Source organism: Oncorhynchus clarkii, chromosome 16 (assembly GCF_045791955.1).
Source record: "Oncorhynchus clarkii lewisi isolate Uvic-CL-2024 chromosome 16, UVic_Ocla_1.0, whole genome shotgun sequence".
Classification (NCBI taxonomy): Eukaryota; Metazoa; Chordata; class Actinopteri; order Salmoniformes; family Salmonidae; genus Oncorhynchus; species Oncorhynchus clarkii.
In genome coordinates, this window is record NC_092162.1 from 20,749,206 (window position 1) to 20,771,265 (window position 22,060).

At 42.9% G+C, this 22,060-nt stretch overlaps 1 protein-coding gene across 2 annotated transcripts in view; it reads right to left on the minus strand.

Moving 5' to 3' along the window:
- Positions 1-22,060, minus strand: part of LOC139368172 (calpain 15) — a 77,241-nt gene that overhangs the window by 50,714 nt on the left and 4,467 nt on the right. The window contains exon 1 of one of the 2 annotated variants that reach the window (XM_071106778.1): positions 16,303-16,566. The exons of the other annotated variant lie outside the window; for it this stretch is intronic. Within the exon in view, the coding sequence (XP_070962879.1) occupies positions 16,303-16,481 (179 nt within the window). The 5' untranslated portion in view covers positions 16,482-16,566. Of the gene's footprint in view, positions 1-16,302; positions 16,567-22,060 lie in introns of those variants that run through there. 2 annotated transcript variants of the gene reach the window in all.

Sequence of the window (22,060 nt, forward strand, 5' to 3'; positions counted from 1 at the left end):
ATGTGTATGTGACCAATACAATTTGATTTGATTTGAATAAACTCCACGACTGAAAGTCAAAAGTGGCAATATGTAACGTTTTGGGCAATTCACATATACATTTGAGTTAAAGATCCAAGGCCGGCGCCAGAACAAATCAGTTGGAAGGGCATTTGATTTCTATAGGCGGGCACCTTTTCCCCCCCTTTTGCAATACATTTATCTATAGGTGTGTTATAGTAAAGACCATAGGTAGCTCGGGAGTTTTAAGTTTGGGGAAGCTGACAATTTAGCCTACTACTTCCAACTTGCTGCGTGCCATTTCTGCTTATTTTTATATGCACATATTCATGGAACAGTTTCATTTCAATAATAATAATAATATTTTCATTGGTCAAAATTATTGTCACGTGGATAATCGTAAAAATCCGGAAATAAATGATTAAAGTCAAAAGCTAAAATTCAACTAATGCCAGTGCACCAGCGTTTGCCATATAAACATATTGACAAACCATGATCCATTGGCAGCTAAAGAAATGAGCGCATGGAACTCAGAGATAGCCTATAGGCTAATGCAGCAGTAGGCCTATAATATCGGAATGATAATTCAGGTTCATTCAATCGCATTCAAAAAAAAATGAAGACAAAACTGCATGTATGAACTACACATTGACACATCCATCCCAAAGCAGGAGGTTTAAAAAAAAAAGACTTACTAGTGTCAAAGTTCCGGAATATGTCTTTAAGTCGATCTCAGATCGATTGCCTGGGGCCAATTTAACCTCCCCCTTCATGTAAGAAAGAGGATCATTTTGTACATGTATAAAACTGCAAGTTTGACCAATTCCAGTCCCCCAGCATTGTGGCTATAACAAATATACATGGGCTGAAGCATGGGGTTTGCCCATCTGCATTTACCCCATTGGACACAACATCCTGATTGTTATTACTCTGAATATATTAAGTATTATTCAGTCAAAAATAAATAAAAAATTGGTGCAATTGAGGGGGGGTAGAGAAATAAATGGAAAACTGGCACCCCCCCCCCTTTTTTTAAACAAAGGCTAAAACAGCTTTAAAATACATTTGCCGGAAGTGCTTTCCAAAGTATTGACTGCTTGTCAGAATACCTATGGCTCTCGAGAGGAATATTTCCCTAGCAATGAAAACACAACAAGCTGACTAGGTAAATAGGTCAACTATTCTACTTTGGGGTTGTCTGATTTTGTGAAGACTAAAATTACATGGCAAAAATGGTAGCACAGGAAAGTTACATCCTGCGTTATATAGTATAGGCATTGCATTACTTTGCTCGCGGCTAGAGCAGGCGGCACACCGCTGTTTGAGTTAAGCGCTGCTGTGCTGCGCATTATATATGATTTTATCCCCGTCATTTGAACATCAGCAACAATCATGCATGTCAGTTCAGTGCACATAGCTTAAAAGTGAATATAAAATATTTGAGAACACATTTATTTGGGAATACATTTTGTAGAACAGACATGCTTCTGTATTAGGCTGTGATCTCCATACCCAAACTTAACCCTCCTGCATAAAAAGATACATCATATCTGAAGATGGAGGCCTGACTTCAGTTTCTAACCCTTCAATCTATCAGCAAGCTAGATGCTACTTTATTATGGTATTTCAGCATTGGTGGGCACTGGGGCTAAGACAGCGGAGGCCCAGTCATGGCGAGCTGTGCCCACATAAGAATGGAGCTTCAGCAGGTAATTAGCCCGAGTTACCTTCGCTTAGTGTAGCCGGCGCTGGAGGAGACACTAAGGGGTAAGGTCACACTCACAGGGAAATGATGGGTACAGCTACCATCTGCCAGAGGGACACTCTAGCTTCCCTGAGGGAGATGAACTTGAAGATGTGGTAGTGGCTTCTTTCACACCTCACAGCTATGGAAATGAATCACTTACACTTACAGCACACTGACCAGTAAGCTCTTTATAGTGATTTTTTACATTATTTTTTCCCTCTGGGGAGGGGACGGGAACTTTTTATCCCCAATTTCATGATAACCAATTGGTAGTTACAGTCTTGTCAAATCGCTGCAACTCCCGTACGGACTCGGAGAGGCGAAGGTCAAGAGCCATGCATCCTCCAAAACACGACCCCGCCAAGCCGCACTGCTTCTTGACGCACTGCTTGCTTAACCCGGAAACCAGCCGCATCAACGTGTCTGAGGAAACACCGTACGGCTGGCGACGAAAGTCATGTCAAGTCGTGCATGCACCTGGCTGCCACAAGGAGTCGCTAGAGTGCGATGGGACAAGGACATCCCACCAGCCCAAACCCTCCCTTAATACAGGCGACGCCGTGCCAATTGTGCGCCGCCTCAAGGGTCTCCCAGTCGCGGCCGGCTGCGACACAGCCCGGGATTAAACCCAGATCTGTAGTGATGCCTCTAGCACTGCGATGCAGTGCCTAATACCGCTGCACCACTCGGGAGGCCCCTTCATAGTTATTTCTGCTTTACAAATGAGTAAAGCAAGTGGTTGAATCAATCGCCAAATATCCTTTGATCTAGAGTGTGTAGATCATAAATCTGAAGGATAAAAACAGTGTTCAAATCGAGGGATACGTTGGAACATGCCAAACGTCACTGGCATTCAACTTCCTAAAGAATTAGTTAAGCTCAGGAATGCCATCTACCCTACGGCAAACCAACGCATTAAGCAGCGGGACTTATTCATGGGACTTTACTGCTCTGTTCACCGCTTCCTAGCGAGATTTCTCCCAGTCTGAGATTAAAGCGAACCTTTTCCACTTGAAAGTATTTTTTTATTGTTGGCGTTCCTCATTCCCTCACTTCCACTCCCTGTCTGTCAAGAGAGGAAATGATGAGTCAGGCAGGGCCTGAGACTCGAGGATTAGCTTGAAGAGCCTCTTCTGTAACCGGCAGGTAAAGCATTCTGGCACCGACATGACTCACTCGAGCGGTTGGCTTCACTGATAAGACAGTTTTCCCTTCTGCTCCCTCCGTCTCCTTACGCTCCTGTCCCTATTGTGGTGGAGCAAATTTACACTGTGTGATGGTAAAGAGGGGAGTCGTGCGATGAAATCTGAGCTTGGCCAGACTGACGGCAATACTTTTGTTCTGCTCTGCCCACTGTGCACAGATGTCAATTCAACGTCTATTCCACGTTGGTTCAACGTCATTTCATTGCAATGATGTGGAAACAATGCTGATTCAACCAGTGTGTGCCCAGTGGGTGGTGGCTCAGAGTCGAGTCAAAGAAAGACGGGGACATAAGAGTACTCGACTCATCTGATTCTACAGACAAAACTAGTGACAGACTTCTCTCTACTACAGTATGAGCAGAGGACAGAGGCTCAAGACATTGAGGACCACAGTGACACAGTGTTAGCGGTAGAAGCTGGAAAGCTTTGGTAGCAATGTCCTGGGAGGGAGACATCCACAACAGGGGTCTTTTCAACAGGTCTCCTTGAGCCATGTAAACATTCAAAAGCACACAACCTACTGTGTGGTAACAGAAGATAGAAGAAGTATTCTGCACTTCGTAATAATGGCCCATTCTCTTCTTCTAAAGAGGGCAATATGTTAACTGTCAAAAAAATAAAAAAAATGGGGCTTTGTATGAACGCCAGGTCATAGGAAGGAATTAATAGCATATCAAGACCTAAATATGTTTGGCTTCTTTCTCTAGGTGTAAACAGCTGGATGTCCTTCAGTATAACGTAACCCATGGCTTCTGGTGATAGTACAGAGACAAAGCTCATCAGCTCTTGCCCCATATGCAGATGAATAATGATCCAAGCACTACTTAGCTGATAGAACAGTAACCTTTAAAAAAAAAAATGAAACACCTCACCTCTGACTGTAATGTTAGTGAATATTTCACGACCGTCGCTCATATTTGATGGCTGAATCTGTCAGTGGGGGAGACAGCTGCAGACGTTTGAATCTTTAAACAGAGGAAACTGTCCGACCGGGTTTAGGCAGACAAGGTGTTGCAGAGTAGGGTTGGGTGGTATACCATATATACCATATCCCGGGGTATTTTGAAATCCCATCAGTATGATTTGTCAATGCTGTTAATACTGCTCAAAAAAATAAAGGGAACACTTAAACAACACAATGTAACTCCAAGTCAATCACACTTCTGTGAAATCAAACTGTCCACTTAGGAAGCAACACTGATTGACAATACATTTCACATGCTGTTGTGCAAATGGAATAGACAACAGGTAGAAATTATAGGCAATTAGCAAGACACCCCCAATAAAGGAGTGGTTCTGCAGGTGGTGACTACAGACCACTTCTCAGTTCCTATGCTTCCTGGCTGATGTTTTGGTCACTTTTGAATGCTGGCGGTGCTTTCACTCTACTGGTAGCATGAGACGGAGTCTACAACCCACACAAGTGGCTCAGGTAGTGCAGCTCATCCAGGATGGCACATCAATGTGAGCTGTGGCAAGAAGGTTTGCTGTGTCTGTCAGCGTAGTGTCCAGAGCATGGAGGCGCTACCAGGAGACAGGCCAGTACATCAGGAGACGTGGAGGAGGCCGTAGGAGGGCAACAACCCAGCAGCAGGACCACTACCTCCGCCTTTGTGCAAGGAGGAGCAGGAGGAGCACTGCCAGAGCCCTGCAAAATTACCTCCAGCAGGCCACAAATGTGCATGTGTCTGCTCAAATGGTCAGAAACAGACTCCATGAGGGTGGTATGAGGGCCCGACGTCCACAGGTGGGGGTTGTGCTTACAGCCCAACACCGTGCAGGATGCTTGGCATTTGCTAGAGAACACCAAGATTGGCAAATTCGCCACTGGCGCCCTGTGCTCTTCACAGATGAAAGCAGGTTCACACTGGGCACATGTGACAGACGTGACAGTCTGGTGACGCCGTGGAGAACGTTTTGCTGCCTGCAACATCCTCCAACATGACCGGTTTGGCGGTGGGTCAGTCATGGTGTGGGTGGCATTTCTTTGGGGGGCCGCACAGCCCTCCATGTGCTCGCCAGAGGTAGCCTGACTGCCATTAGGTACCGAGATGAGATCCTCAGACCCCTTGTGAGACCATATGCTGGTGCGGTTGGCCCTGGGTTCCTCCTAATGCAAGACAATGCTAGACCTCATGTGGCTGGAGTGTGTCAGCAGTTCCTGCAAGAGGAAGGCATTGATGCTATGGACTGGCCCACCCGTTCCCCAGACCTGAATCCAATTGAGCACATCTGGGACATCATGTCTCGCTCCATCCACAGACTTGCACCACAGACTGTCCAGGAGTTGGCGGACTCCAGACCTCCATGGGTTGATAAATTTGATTTCCATTGATCATTTTTGTGTGATTTCGTTGTCAGCACATTCAACTATGTAAAGAAAAAAGTATTTAATAAAAATATTTAATTAATTCAGATCTAGGATGTGTTATTTTAGTGTTCCCTTTATTTTGTTGAGCAGTGTATATTAGTACTTTTTAAACAAATACCTGCAACCAACTTGTGCACTAGGTAATAGATAAAGCATCTCGCATTCATCATTTCGCCCGTCAGACAATTTTTTCATTATGACGCTTACCGGAACTAGTTAAACGAAACAGCTGTTTGAGCCAGTCAGGTGTGTTTGTTTACAAAGAAGCCCAACGAGCAAAAATGGGAGCTTCGTGAGGTAAATCACTTCTGCAGTGGAATTTAAGTGAGGTTATCAAGTTACACTTGTATGAAATTTACAAATGTTTGCCAGCTATATGTCTTATTAAGTTAACCATCTAAGACGTGCCAAATAAATTCTCTCCAGCTGGGTTTCATTAACTTGCTAGTCTTAGCTAAGTGGCTACGGTTAACTTACAAGCTCAAGCTTCATGGTAACAGCAACAATCCCTTTCTGGATTAAGATCCCTGCTGTTTATTTTGTGTGTTAAGCAAACTGCATTTTGCGATACTTGCATAACTTGCATAACTTTATGAGCTTATTGACTGTCTTAGTAGTAAATGTTTGCATGGGCTCGTTAGCATTTCCCTAGCACCCGCTATGGGGATTCCTTAGTACTAGTTAGCATTTTGGTAGCATTCTGGTAAATTGTGTTTTTGGCGGGGGTTTTACGCCTGAAAAAAAAATAGCGCTCCTTGTTTCACTACTGGTAATACGGTCTATATAAAAAATATATATATACAAATAAAATAAAAACTCTACACCACCTTTACTCCACACACAGAGCTCTCCCTCACCCTCCATTTGGCAAATCTGACCATAACTCCAACCTCCTGATTCCTGCTTACAAGCTAAAACTAAAGCAGGAAGTACCAGTGACTCACTCAATACGGAAGTGGTCAGATGATGCAGATGGTAAGCTACAGGACTGTTTTGCTAACACAGACTGGAATATGTTCCGGGATTCTTCTGATGGCATTGAGGAGTACACCACATAAGTCACTGGCTTCATCAATAAGTGCATCGATGACGTCATCCCCACACTGACACTGTACATACCCCAAACAGAAGCCATGGATTACAGGCAACAACCAGACTGAGCTAAAGGGTAGAACTGCCGCTTTCAAGGAGCGGGACTCTAACCCGGACACTTATAAGAAATCTTGCTGTGCCCTCTGATGAACCATCAAACAGGCAAAGCATCAATAGAGGACTAAGATTGAATACACTGGCTCCGACGCTCGTCGGGTGAGGCAGGGCTTGGAAACTATTTACGGACTACAAAGGGAAGTACAGACGCGAGTTGACCGGTGACACGAGCCTAACAGAAGAGCTAAATTACTTCTATGCTCGCTTCGCGGCAGGCAACACTGAAGTATGCATGAGAGCACCAGCTGTTCCGGAAGACTGTGATCACGCTCTCCATAGCCGATGTAAGACCTTTAAACAGATCAACATTTACAAAACCGCAGAGCCTGACAGATTACCAAGACGTGTACTCCGAGCATACGCTGACCAACTGGCAAGTGTCTTCACTGACATTTTCAACCTATCCCTGACCGGGTCTGTAATACCAACATGTTTCAAGCCGACCAGCATAGTCCCTGTGGCCAAGAACACCAAGGTAACCTGCCTAAATGACTACCGACCCGTAGCACTCACGTCTGAAGCCTTGAAGTGCTGACCATGGCTCATATCAACATTATAATCCCAGAAACCATAGACCGACTCCAATTTGCATAACACCCCTACAGATCAGACACGTTAACACTTATTTTTCTTAAAATTGCATTGTTGGGGGCCTCCTGAGTGGCGCAGTGGTCTAAAGCACCGCGTCACAGTGCTAGCTGTGCCACTAGAGATCCTGGTCCGAGTCCAGGCTGCGACCAGGAGACCCATGGGGCGGCGCACAATTGGCCCAGCACTGTCCGGGTTAGGGGAGCGTTTGGCCGGCAGGGATGTTCTTGTCCCATCGCGCAATAGTGACTCCTGTGGCAGGCCGGGGGCATTGCACGCTGACACAGTCGCCAGGTGCACAGTGTTTCCTCCTCCACATTGGTGTGACTGGCTTCCTTGGTTAAGCGGGCATTGTGTCAAGAAGCAGTGCGGCTTGGCTGGATTGTGTTTCGGAGGACGCACTGTTCTCGACCTTCGACTCTCCCGAGTCCGTACGGGAGTTGTAGCGATGGGACAAGACTGTAACTACCAATTGGATACCACGAATTTGGGGAGCAAAAGAAAAAAGTATATATATAAAAATAAAAACTGCATTGTTGGTTAAGGGCTTGTAAGTAAGCATTTCACTGTATTCAACGCATGTGACAAATATAAATTGATTTGATCACTTGGAGACGAGTTTCCCGATGTGGCCTGCCCATCAGACAGGCAATAGTCCTTGTTGGGAAGACACACTGAAATAAGTCAGACATAAACACAAACACAACACATGCTTGCCAAATCCATGTGGACCCGTTTTAATCCAATTAAAGGGAAAAGAGCCAGTGGAATGGAGCAATGGTAAACGCTCACATGCGTCATACTAGGACAGACACAGATGCTTGCAATAGGAACCAGCCAGGGAACAGCAGACAGGAACCCCAGGAGGGACCGAGGGAATTTGCCATAAAGTCAGTCACTGTACATACTGCACATAACCACCTAGTTGCCCTCATGGGGTTATGGGAAGAAACAATAGAAAAAGACTGGTTCCGAGATGATGTGAAACTACCTTGAAAAGGTCAATTTGGTCTCTGGATAATACACTTTAGCATTTCCTGGAAGCATCACAAAAGGAGGAAAAACCTTCTGCAAACCTGATACAGTGCATTCAGAAAGTATTCACACCCCTTGACTTTTTCTAAATGTTGGGACGGTGGGATTCAAATGTAATTCATTTTTTTGTCAACAATCTACACGAAATACTCTTCTGTCAAAATAGAAGAAAAAGTCTAATATTTGTAAAAATAAAATACAAATGTTTTAAGTATGACAAATAAAACGAATATATCTTGATTACATAAGTATTCAACCCCCTGAGGCAATATATTAGAATCACCTTTGGCAGTGATTACAGCTGTGAGTCTTTCTGGGTAAGTCTCTAAGACCTTTGCGCACACTTGGATTGTAGAATAGTTGCACATTACTATTTTATTTTTTTATTCGTCAAGCTCTGTCAAGTTGGTTGTTGATCATTGCTAGACAGCCATTTTAAAAAGTCTTCCCATAGATTTTCAAACCGAAAACTGTAATTAGGCCACTCAGGAACATCCAATGTCGTCTTGGTAAGCAACTCCAGTGTATATTTGTGACCCACCGCTTCGATTATGTAGCAACATTTGAAAAGGTGTTTTTTTTACATTGGATAAAAGTAGAGACTCAGAGCTACAAAATGTATATCATACACTGCAGTTGAGGACCAACTGGAGAGTTATTCTTGGAGAGTTATACCCATTCAGAATCTTTCACAACCTCTTAAGGATTCACATGTGGAGGCCATGTGCTAAACAGAGTGAATAAGGCAGTGTAGTAGACAACCAAAGATTGTAGCCTTGGCCTATATCCTAATCTGACATTGTTATAATATGTTACAAAGATTTTATAATTATTAGCTGATGCTTACACAGACACTTGTCTACATGGATGGGTCATGTGAAATAAATGCTATAATCTACTCCAAGCCAGCTAAGTGGATGGGTCACTTATTGTCTAGATATGAACACGTTCATGAAATACAATAGATGGCCAAAATCACCCACAGACACACCTGGCTAACTTTTTATTTTTTATAGCTACAGTATGTTTGGCCTGTTGTTGTGTCAATGTGCAGAGCAGTAGCAACACTTTTACAGATCTCCATGGCTAACGTTATATCTTTCAAAAAAGCAGCGGTGGCAAGGATTATCTACACATACTGAGCAGACATGTTATAGACAGAAGCGTGTTACATAGTAGACCAATCCGAACTCATCTCTTGGCATGTCCAGCCCATCCATTATCTCAGCCAATCATGGCTAGTGGGAAGGTTCCTGTCTTTTTCCGTAGCTAAACCAAATAGGCTCGTAATTTAACAATTGTATTTGTATTTACAGATGGCATACAAGTTTGTTATTAAGGCACATGAAAGTTCACATGTTCCAGGAGGCATTTCTGCCAAAAAACACATTTAGATAAAATAAATACAAATAAACGTTCAAATGCCTCTCCTGTAAAGTAGTGACGTGCGACATATGGCTAGCCTCTTGAAACAGGTCACATTTGGCCTTGTTTCAGGTAATTGTTCTGCTGAAAAGTGAATTTGTCTCCCAGTTCTGTTGGAAAGTAGACAACCAGGTTTTCCTCTAGGATTTTGCCTGTACTTAGCTCTATTCTGTTTCTTTTTATCCTAAAAAAACTCCCTAGTCCTTGCCGATGACAAGCATACATACCCATAACATGATGCAGCCACCCCCATGCTTGAAAATATCAAGAGTGGTACACAGTGATGTGATGTGTTTGATTTGCCCCAAACATAACACTTTGTATTCAGGAAATATGGTTCATTTCTATGCCACATATTTTCATTTTTATTTTTGGGCCATATTGCAAACAGGATGCATTTTTTAGAATATTTTATTATTCTGTAGAGACTTTCTTCTTTAACTCTGTCATTTAGGTTAGTATTGTGGAATAACTACAATGTTGTTGATCCATCCTCAGTTCTCCTATCACAGCCATGCAACTCTAACTGTTTTAAAAAGTCACCATTGGCCTCATGGTGAAATCCTGTTTCCTTCCTCTCTGGCAAATGAGTTAGAGAGGACGCCTGTATCTTTGTAGTGACTGGGTATATTGATACACCACCTAAAGTGTAATTAATATCTTCACCATGCTCAAAGGGATATTCAATGTCTGCTTTTTTTTTTACCCATCTACCAATGTGTCCTTCTTTGTGGATGAATCTGTGTTTGAAATTCGCAGCTCGACTGAGGGACCTTACAGATAATTGTATGTGTGGGGTACAGAGATGAGGTAGTCATTCAAAAATCAAGTTCATGCGACTTGTTAAAAAAAAGTTTTACTCCTGAACTTAGGTTTGCCATAACAAAGGGATTGAATACTCATTAACTCAAGACACTTCAGCTTAAAAAAGTAAATTAATTTGTAAACATTTCTAAAAATATAATTCCACTTTGACATTATGGGGGGATATTGTGTGTAGGCCAGTGACACAAATTTTATATTTAATATTTTTTTTAAAAATCAGGCTGTAACACAAAATGTGGAAAAGGTCAAGGGCTGTAAATACTTCCTGAAGGCTTACGTTTCTGTAGAGACCTGTTACCATCATAGACCCAGGCAAAAAAACAAACATTGAATGCATAGCTAGTTTAAGTGTTTAGTTCATGTGTGGGTTGCTTTCTTAAGCAAGCCTAAATCTGTGATTAAAGCGAAGTGAAGAATACTGATTTAGTACACGGACCCTTCCCATGACCAATGAGTCACTGCTGGGAGAAGCTGAATAATTTTTTTTAGACAAAGACAGGACAGTTTGCCAATTTTCAGGGGCTGGAAAGAAACAGCCCCTGAAAGAAAGAGCCCAGTGTGTTACAGGAGGACACTAGAACTACTTTTCGGGGACTAAACCCTCGACATGAATCAGCAAATTTAAGCTGAGCTGTTGTTTTTATATTTCATCCTCTGCCACGGCTCAGCTAGGCTTGCCTAACCTCGTTAGACTCATGCAGAAATGTGTATGTGCGTGGGGTGAGAGAGAGGGCGACGGTGCGCTCCAAGCATCATTATACATTGCTCCTCAAAGCCATGTTGTTAGAGGATCTGTGTGTGAGTGAGTGCATTGTGTGTGTTGTGTGTGTACGCAGACCCTCTTTGCTACCAAAAGCAGTGTTACGTGAGCATGTGTGGTGAGATGTGCATGCATGTGTGTATATGAGCTCAGCTGACTGAGGCTCGAGTCTGATTGGTGATGGAGACAGAGGATTGTTGCTATGGAGATGCCCCTGAACACAGTGTAAAAGGGTCTCCTGAAACAATAAAGGGGTTCAAATCAAATCTTATTTGTCACATGCGCCGAATACAACAGGTGTAGTAGACCTTACCGTGAAATACTTACTTACAAGCCCTTAACCAACAATACAGTTCAAGAAGTAGAGCAGGTTACCTTAGCATTCTTGGGCACAGGGACTATGGTGGTCTGCTTAAAACATGTAGGTACTACAGACTCGGTCAGAGAGATGTTTAAAATGTCAGTAAAGACACTTGCCAGTTGGTCCACGCATGCTTTGAGTACACGTCAGAGCCGGTGTAGTAGGTTTCGATCTTAGTCCTGTATTGACGCTTTGCCTGTTTGTTGGTTCATCTGGGGGCATAGCGGGATTTCTTGTGAACGTCTGGATTAGTGTCCCGCTCCTCGAAAGCGGCAGCTCTAGCCTTTAGCTCGGTGTGGATGTTGCCTGTAATCCATGGCTTCTGGTTGGAATATGTACATACGGTCACTGTGGGAACGACGTCGTTGATGCACTTATTGATGAAGCCGGTGACTGAGGTGGTATACTACTCAATGCCATTGGATGAATCCAGGAACATATTCCAGTCTGTGCTAGCAAAACAGTACTGTAGCGTAGCATCTGATCACTTCCGTATTGAGCGAGTCACTGGTACTTCCTGTTTTAGTTTTTTCTTTTAAGCAGGAATCAGGAGGATAGAATCATGGTCAAATTTGCAAAATGGAGGGCGAGGGAGAGCTTTGTAATGCGTCTCTGTGTGTGGAGTAAAGGTGGTCTATCATTTTTTTCTCCTCTGGTTGCATGTGACATGATGGTAGAAATTAGGTAAAACGGATTTAAGTTTGCCTACATTAAAGTCACTGGTGAGCGCTTCTGAGTGAGCATTTTCTTGTTTGCTTATGGCCTTATACAGCTCGTTGAGTGCAGTCTTAGTGCCAATATTGGTTTGTGGTGGTAAATAGACAGCTACTAATAATATAGATGAGAACTCTCTTGGTAGATAGTGTGGTCTACAGCTTATCATGAGGTATTCTACCTCAGGTGAGCAATACCTCGAGACCTCTTTAATATTAAACACCGTGCAACAGCAGTTATTGACAAACAGACACACAACCCGCTTCTTGTCTTACCAGACGTAGCTGCTCTGTCCTCATTCTTACAAAGGCACTCTGCCCTCCTCCCCCTTTTTCGACAATTTGATGACAGGGATTTGGGCCTTGTCTCAACAAAGCAGTATATCCTTCGTGTCGGACTCATTAAATAAAAATCTTTGTCCAGTTCGAAGTGAGTAATCGCTGTTCTTATGTCCAAAAGCTATTTTCCATCATAAATAGCAGCAACATTAAGTACAACATGAGTTACAAACAATGCAAAAAAACAAACAAAATAGCACAGTTGGTTAGGAGCCCGTAAAACGGCAGCCTTCCCCTCTGGCGCCATTATCAGTATCTGATGATGCAAACCGACACTGTCAAAGCTATTATTATTGGGGTGACAGGTAGCCTAGTGGCTAGAGCGTTGGACTAGTAACCGGAAGGTTGTAAGATCGAATCCCCGAGCTAACAAGGTAAAAATCTGTCCTTCTGCCCTGAACAAGGCAGTTAACCCACTGTTCCTAGGCCGTCATTGAAAATAAGAATGTGTTCTTAACTGACTTGCCTAGTTAAATAAAGGTAAAATCAAAGATTATGGACACCACAGTCATCCAAAATTCCACGACCGTCACCGCCCTACCTATAAGACCTCTCCAAGAGATAGTACAGTTTGACTTAACTGAGGGGCAGCAGCAGAGTAAGTATTGACAAGCTCAGACAATAGTAGTGAGAGATGAATGAGCTAGAAAAGGCCAACACTGAATAAATAATGACATCCATTGTAAGGACATTTGATAAGTCTTCAGAGAATCAATAACCAACAACCGGACTTGATTCCCCCGGTGACTCAGCAATAACATCAATACACCGGAGGAGGAAGCCTCCAGCTCCACTGTTCTCCTTCCCGGAGAGCTGACATTCAAACCTATAAGCGGGAATGAAAAAGAAAGAAACATGTCTTTCCCGTAGCTCCTCTGAAGGCAGTAGACTAATCACAGAAAGTTGGAGCCACCTGTTTCAATTATCATGAGGTAAAAGGCAAAAACTGGTTATTCAAACTAGCTTGTCCTTTCACATTATTGACTAGCTAGGCCTATATCCTCAATCATTCAAAACTCAGACTCAAAGAGGGCATAATTTAGGTGGGGAAATATTCAATGAAAGCACATCCTGCCCACATGACAAAACATCAGGACTCTTTCAAACAGCAAGCGGTTTCTGAAACCATGCTTCGTCCGGTTTCACATTCACTTCCTTCTTGGAAAATGACCGGGCCTCTAACGCTAACCCCCCTAAGCTAACAAGATGTTTAATGAGACTGGCGAATCCTCCAAGGTTTTATAGACTACAACACCATTAATTACACGAGGCGGTCGGTCAGTTTGCAGGGAGGACTCTGCCATCTGCGCAGCGGCGGCCATCTGTTAGTGGACGGCAGGTACCGACAGAGGTCAAACAACAGAGCCAGGTGTAGCGAGTGTTCGCAAACTAAGGTGACAGCATGGAATCAACAGTTGTCTAGTCTGGGAGCCCTCCAAAGTATTTGCCATAATACAGTGGGGCAAAAAAGTATTTAGTCAGCCACCAATTGTGCAAGTTCTCCACCTTAAAAAGATGAGAGAGGCCTGTAATTTTCATCATAGGTACACTTCAACTATGACAGACAAAATGAGAAAAAATCCAGAAAATCACATTTTTTATGAATTTATTTGCAAATTAGAGTGGAAAATAAGTATTTGGTCAATAACAAAAGTTTATCTGAATACTTTGTTATATACCCTTTGTTGGCAATGACAGAGGTCAAACGTTTTCTGTAAGTCTTCACAAGGTTTTCACACACTGTTGCTGGTATTTTGGCCCATTCCTCCATGCAGATCTCCTCTAGAGCAGTGATGTTTTGGGGCTGTTGCTGGGCAACACGGACTTTCAACTCCCTCCAAAGATTTTCTATGGGGTTGAAATCTGGAGACTGGCTAGGCCACTCCAGGACCTTGAAATGCTTCTTACGAAGCCACTCCTTCGTTGCCCGGGCGGTGTGTTTGGGATCATTGTCATGCTGAAAGACCCAGCCACGTTTCATCTTCAATGCCCTTGCTGATGGAAGGAGGTTTTCACTCAAAATCTCACGATACATGGCCCCATTCATTCTTTCCTTTACACGGATCAGTCGTCCTGGTCCCTTTGCAGAAAAACAGCCCCAAAGCATGATGTTTCCACCCCCATGCTTCACAGTAGGTTTGGTGTTCTTTGGATGCAACTCAGCATTCTTTGTCCTCCAAACATGACGAGTTGAGTTTTTACCAAAAAGTTATTTTGGTTTCATCTGACCATATCACATTCTCCCAATCTTCTTCTGGATCATCCACATGTTCTCTAGCAAACTTCTGACGGGCCTGGACATGTACTGGCTTAAGCAGGGGGACACGTCTGGCACTGCAGGATTTGAGTCCCTGGCGGCGTAGTGTGTTACTGATGGTAGGCTTTGTTACTTTGGTCCCAGCTCTCTGCAGGTCGTTCACTAGGTCCCCCCGTGTAGTTCTGCGATTTTTGCTCACCGTTCTTGTGATCATTTTGACCCCACGGGGTGAGACCTTGCGTGGAGCCCCAGATCAAGGGAGATTATCAGTGGTCTTGTATGTCTTCCATTTCCTAATAATTGCTCCCACAGTTGATTTCTTCAAACCAAGCTGCTTACCTATTGCAGATTCAGTCTTCCCAGCCTGGTGCAGGTCTACAATTTTGTTTCTGGTGTCCTTTGACAGCTCTTCGGTCTTGGCCATAGTGGAGTTTGGAGTGTAACTGTTTGAGGTTGTGGACAGGTGTCTTTTACACTGATAACAAGTTCAAACAGGTGCCATTAATACAGGTAACGAGTGGAGGACAGAGGAGCCTCTTAAAATAATTCTCACAGGTCTGTGAGAGCCAGAAATCTTGCTTGTTTGTAGGTGACCAAATACTTATTTTCCACCATAATTTGCAAATAAATTCATTAAAAATCCTACAATGTGATTTTCTGGATTTTTTTTCTAATTTTGTCTGTCATAGTTGAAGTATACCTATGATGAAAATTACAAGCCTCTCTCATCTTTTTAAGTGTGAGAACTTGCACAATTGGTGGCTGACTAAATACTTTTTTGCCCGACTGTACGAGCTCCCCAAACAACCCGGCGAGAGAGTTTGTGTCCAGGTCACTCCATGGGTGCAATCAACTTGGCACACTGATCCAATCAGCTTTTCCTCAAATTCGGCACATAGAGTTGAAGAGGGAGGTACTAAGAGGCGGGATTGTCAGATGTCAAATCCAGCTTAAGTGGATTTTGGATATCATATTGGATATAAAACATTAAAGTGGAACTATGATTAGATCAAATTTGGTGGTGGAACAATAGTTTTGATTGGATAATATTTTACCAGATTTAATGATACTGCAATATTGTCAGTGCATGTAAAAATATTTTATTGAAAAGGCTTGAATATGACATAATAGTCTACAGTAAATCTGTATAGGGCAGCGGCAGGTGTTGGATTTAGAGTGGATCTGAGTGCTCTGAGAATTGCCACACTAAAAATAACATAACACCCTTAGGATACCACTCAAAGACAACACACAACACCTATCACAATGTTGTGATTTGCACAACAAAGCTACCTGTCCTTTATTCTCACTCTTTCTGCTCCCGGTAACAGCAGTCCCTGTGTAATACAAGCCCTAGTGTTTACAGAGCATGGCCAATTTCTCTCCTTGCTGCCCATCAACAGGCCTGACCAGTCTGGCCCTCTCGCCAAGATGCAGTGGACTGAGGAGTGAAGTGGTGGCTCTTACCTGCGCTCTCTGTGTGGAGGTGGCAGATGCTGCTGGCGCGTAATGAAGGTGGTGCCCCACACAGGACTGCTGTGGCTGTTCCTAAGCCAGCCCATAGGAGGCGACGACGGGTACGGGGTGCTCCGGAAGCCGTGGTCCGACTCGGTCTCCGCGGTGAGAGAGGAGGCAGAACTCCCCATCCTCCTTTTGCAGTCTACTTGGGGTTCTCACCCTTTGAACCCGCAAAATGTGCGGGATGGGGAGGAGCGGAGTGACAGTGCCTTGTGTCTCAATCTCAGGCTTACAGTTTAAGGGTGGGGGATGGGGGAAACTAGGGCTGGGTGAAAACCCTGCTCATGTGTTCTCAATCCTGACAAATTTCCAACTGGCACAATTCGAAAAGCAAGCCCCATTTCAAAAAGGGATGGATTTCATCCTGTGAAGTGACTCCAAGTGTGCTTGAAGATGGCTATACCCCCCCAAAAAATCTAATAGAAAGGCAATAATGAGGAAATCAAAGCGAGGGTATTCAAAAAACAAGTGAAACACGACGTTTCAAACTCCAGATCAGGGTGGATTTCCCACAGCGAGGAGGAAGTGCTCAATACAAACTGTAATTGCTTGCCTCGGGCACTGATTCCAATTTGACACTTTCTCCAGGAAATAACTCACACTCCTCTCTTCTCTGTAGTGGGTACCAATTTTTCCTCTGTCGTAGACTTGTAGGCCTCTTAACTAACTCTCTGGGCCATGTTGTCTGGAGTGTCATTCAACTATTCCTTCTGCACTATTTGCAGTGTTCCTCCCTCGCGTATGCAGTCTCATGCCTGATCCATCATGCTTGAACCCTTTGTCTCACACAGACACAGGCAGTGGAAGGAGCACACACAAACATGACCGGGTCCTCCGTCAATCGACATCTCTGAGATAATATGGCACAGTTGAGGCACTGGAATGTTTTTTTGTTTGTTGACAAAAAAGGAATCAAACATTTTTACCAAAAAAATGAACTGAAAAGTGACTGGCAGAGGTCTGGGGCGTTGGTTTCGGTTTTGCTTAAGCCAGAATTAATTCATGTCAAATTAAAGGACAAACCATGACATGGATAACAAACCAAGTGATTTTGCTATTGTCAAATAGGAGGTTATTTTTGTTATTTATTTATATGGCTTTGAATAAGCTTTTAAATCAAAAGAAAATCTGAATACACTAAACCAATAAGTCCTTTAATGTTGTATTATTTTTTACTGTAATGTTTATCTGAGAAGCACAGTCTCAGTCTACTGTCTCAGTTGACTTGTAGTCCCGAGTGATTCTCTGTGTGCAGGCACTGCTGGCACACTGACTGAAGCTCTGGTATCCAAAGCTCATCTTTCACATTTCGACACTTGCCCACAGCTGCTAAATCGGATTACCCAGAATATTGCTCAAATCACCCCGTTGCATTTCTTAGTGGCTGAAATGTGGGATACTGAGTGCTTACAAAATGTCGCACTCTTCACAACTGAGGCAATGTCCCGAATAGCTATTATAACATGAAAACAAACATGAACTTCGGGAACTGAAATTGAACAAAACCCAAACAACGTGTATGCAGGCCTACATAAAGCGCAGGGGAGAACACGAACAACACATAATGAAATATGGCTAATGTTCCTAGGCAGTCCCAATCCAAAGAGAAGTTCTACTAAATATTCGACACGTGCGACCTTTATAGCGGAGTGTCCCGTTATGGTCTGCAGTCCTTTGCCGGTGCGTCCACCGTACGAAACGCGAGATGATCCCGGTTTCCGTCCCGCAGTCTGGGTAGCCTATTCGCAGCTTTATTTTTAGTCTGATCCCATCGATGATGCAGCGGTCTGGTGGTTCATTTGTATACAGTAGGCTTTATGTGTGCCAACCTGTCATAGCGAGGAGGCTAACTATGCCAGGGGAACTACGATGGTGCATTCCGGTGCAATGAAGACGTGAAGTCTAATTATTTGCACATGCATGTTTTAATCCCATGGAGACAAAAACTGTAGCCTGCCTGGTGCCTCTAACACGAGAATACAATACCACACTTAATTTATTCAGTCTCACGTATATTCATTATCGACATAAAAAGCTATGTAAAGGCTCACAGCCTATCACTATCAAATGAGCTGCGCCAATAGTGAAGATTAAACATATTTCATTCATGCCAATACAGTCTTGCTTAGTACAATGTAGTTAACTACAATGTAAAGCGTTGCATTTAACAATGTATCGAATTACCGTCAGTGCCAGGGCTGCAAAACAGAGGCGAATTCAGAATAAACCATGTAGGCTACAGTTGTAGCAATCTGCCAGTTTCCAGTGACTAACTCCGGAGCTGACTAAATTGCATTGAGGGCAGGGACTCATCATGCCAGAGCCGACATATCAGACTATTAAAAACGTGAAAATGGTACTAAACAGTCTCATCCAGAATTGATTTTAGACTCAAATTCCACAGTCTTCTGCCCGGTCCATTCTCGTGCGCTCATAATTCCAGTGTTTTATGATGCTGATCCTCTTTGACTTCTATTAGGAAACATCCTCGCTTCCGCCCCGTCGTCGCTTCAGAAATAAATTACTACCCATACTGCAATGCTCCATCCTGGACCCACTGTATGTTTTGCACCGGGGGCTGTTTTCATTGCATTATATTTAAAAATATATATAATTCTCCCTCTCTGATAAGTGCAGCGGATGCAGATGCAATCTCTTCTTAACAGAGAATGACAGCGAGTCAAGCAGCGCGCAGGCGCATTAGGATGTTGGCAGAGAAAGTGAAAGGCTTAATTCAAGAGATCAAAACTGATAAATACGCTCCATCAAGTGTTACTCAGTAGCAGGACTGATACTGTCAGTGTTGTGTTCGAAACCACCTAAAGCGAGCCCGATTCAAGACCAAGACCGGAGTAAATGGAGTCCAAACCAAGACCGTAGATGTTGTGTGTCCATATTTCAGAAGAGCATATGGATTCTTCAGACATTCAGAATGCTAAACAAAATGCATGCTGAGGGCAAATAGAGAGCCACTCTACAAATTACCACTAACCCAAACAGGTCTATAACATACTGAACAAAAATATAAAACGCAACATGTGAAGTGTTGGTGTCATGTTTTATGAGATGAAATAAAAGATCCCAGAAATGTTCCATTTGCACAAAATGTCATGCAAAAATGGGTTAATCCATCCACTTGACAGGTGTGACATATCAAGAAGCTGATTAAACAGCATGCTCCTTACACACGTGCACCTTATGCAGGGGACAATAAAAGGCCACTCTAAAAATGTGCAGTTTTGACACAGAACACAATGCCACAGATGTCTCAAGTTGAGGGAGCATGCAATTGGCATGTTGACTGCAGGAATGTCCACCAGAACTGTTGCCAGAGAATTGAATGTTCATTTCTCTACCATCAGCTGTGTAGTTTTAAAGCAGTACATTCAACCGGCCTCACAACCACAGACCACGTGTAACCACGCCAGCCCAGGACCTCCACATCTGGCTTCTTCCCTTGAGGGATCGTCTGAGACCAGCCACCTAGACAGATAATGAAGCTGAGGAGTATTTCTGTCTGTAATCAAGTTTTTCCCAACAAAAAGGCTTTTTCTGATTGGCTGGGCCTGGCTCCCCAGTGGGTGGGTGGGCCTATGCCCTCCCAGGCCAACCCATGGCTGCGCCCTTGCCCAGTCATGTGAAATTCATAGATTAGGGCCTAATTCTTTTCAATTGACTGATTTTCTTATATGAACTGGAACTCAGTAAAATCGCTGAAATTGTTGCATTTATATTTTTGTTCAGTATAGATAAAAATACAAAATATGATATAACTTCCCCGGTCTTCCCTTACTAATAGTGACTGTGCAACTTTCAAACAATTTCCCTGATTCTTCCCTTCCAAGAAAATTCTGACAAGCCCGACAAAGTTTGAGGATATTTTTAAATGAAAGTAAAGGACAGTAATGTTACGAGTAAAGTAGGAAGCCCAAGTTTCAATAGGCCATAAAAAAAAATGTGTCATGAAAGGAGCATGGACATCTGGCCAGGCGAAGAAGTTTTATCCACTGACTGAATGGATGCTGAAAATGTGTATGTGACAATATATATATATACTGTATATATATATATATATATTTTTTTTTTTTAAATTTTTTTTTACTCTGTTGGTCCCGGGAAGAAATTACAGTCCTCACTGTCCGAGACCGTGTCAAGAAAAGTACAAATGTGTCCGACAACGAGACACACAATATGTGATCTCGAGACCGGACTGGAGTACGATAACACTACATACTGTAGCCTATTTGTATTATTATATGATAATTACAGGAGGCTAAGCTACTTATCATAAACTGTGAAAATGAAAGGAGAGGTATTAAAGCTCAAAAAGTATTTAAAAAGGGAAAACGGCTTTCATGTGTCAATAAAGGGTTAATAAGCCAGTGTGGAACAGCACCACCAATCACTGCTCAACTGTCCCTTCACATTGCTGAGATAAGCCTTCAACTTCCCGAATCTCCCTTTCTTCCTCTTTCCACTCCTCTCGTCCTTTATTCTTCCCTCCATACCACTTTGACCTCATTCCTCCCTTCCTCTCTTCACAATATTCCTTGGTAGAAAACACTGAAAAAATGATAGGCCTACAGTGTATATTTTAGACTACCTCTAAGACACAACAATTGCACTCCAGTCTGGTTTCCACAGCAAAACAGTGGGTAAATCATTAGCTACATAGCAAGCAATAGGAAGCAGCACACACAGTCCATTCACCATTGCAACACATAGGCCATTTTGTTTAATAGAACAGGGAGTGGTGAATTGGCTGGCCCATACTTGTCTGATAACTAGAACTGCGTGCGTGTGTACCTGGCAAGGAAAGGTAGAAGGCCTCTTCCTGTTTTGTCACACATGTTGAAAGAAGAACCCAAACTGGTCCGACGAGTCAGAACTACTGGATCATTTACATAGTAAAGCTCTACTGTATGAAATGTAATAATATAACACTATTGACATTGGTGTTGATCAAAAGCTATAGTCTATAACACACTTCCCCCATTTTACTTTCAAAGGTATGTCAAACAAAGTTTAACAAACCACACAACTCTATGCACAAGGACTACTTCTAACAAGTTCCAATGAAAAATGTACAAAAACTAATTGAGTGGAAAAACTGAAGATGCAAACCTTGGCAATGGAATTACAGTTAAAATCTCCCTCAGGTTTTTTTGGGGGCTGGGAATTGCCAGGGACCTCACGATACGATATTATCACGATAACTTGGTTCCGATACGATATGTATTGCGATTCTATATGTATCGCAATTCGATACAGTGAATTTATTGAGATTCGATGTTCCATACATATCGCTCACCATATGTCTCCTGCAGGGGGACAAGAGAGAGCCCATGAGAAAACAAGTTGATCAGTCATGGAAATAAAAGTGCTGTAAACAAATTGGCTCTCTATTTAAAAAGAAGATGGAGAACAAGCTATGAGCGAAAAAAATACTGGAGTTTTGGTGCAGGTACAGCCAACTAGCACAAAAATAATATTGCGATAATGTCAAAATAATACAATATCTCATCAAAAGTAATATCCAGGTATGTAACTGTATACATTTTGTCTCATCATTAGTTTTTATCTGACAACGTTTTACAAAAAAAACTCTAAATATCAGCTCCGAATTAAGATTCAAAGATCAGAAAGAATGGGGTGTCAGCTATGACATGGAACCTTGAGTATGAAAAAAATAAATCTGTGGATATAT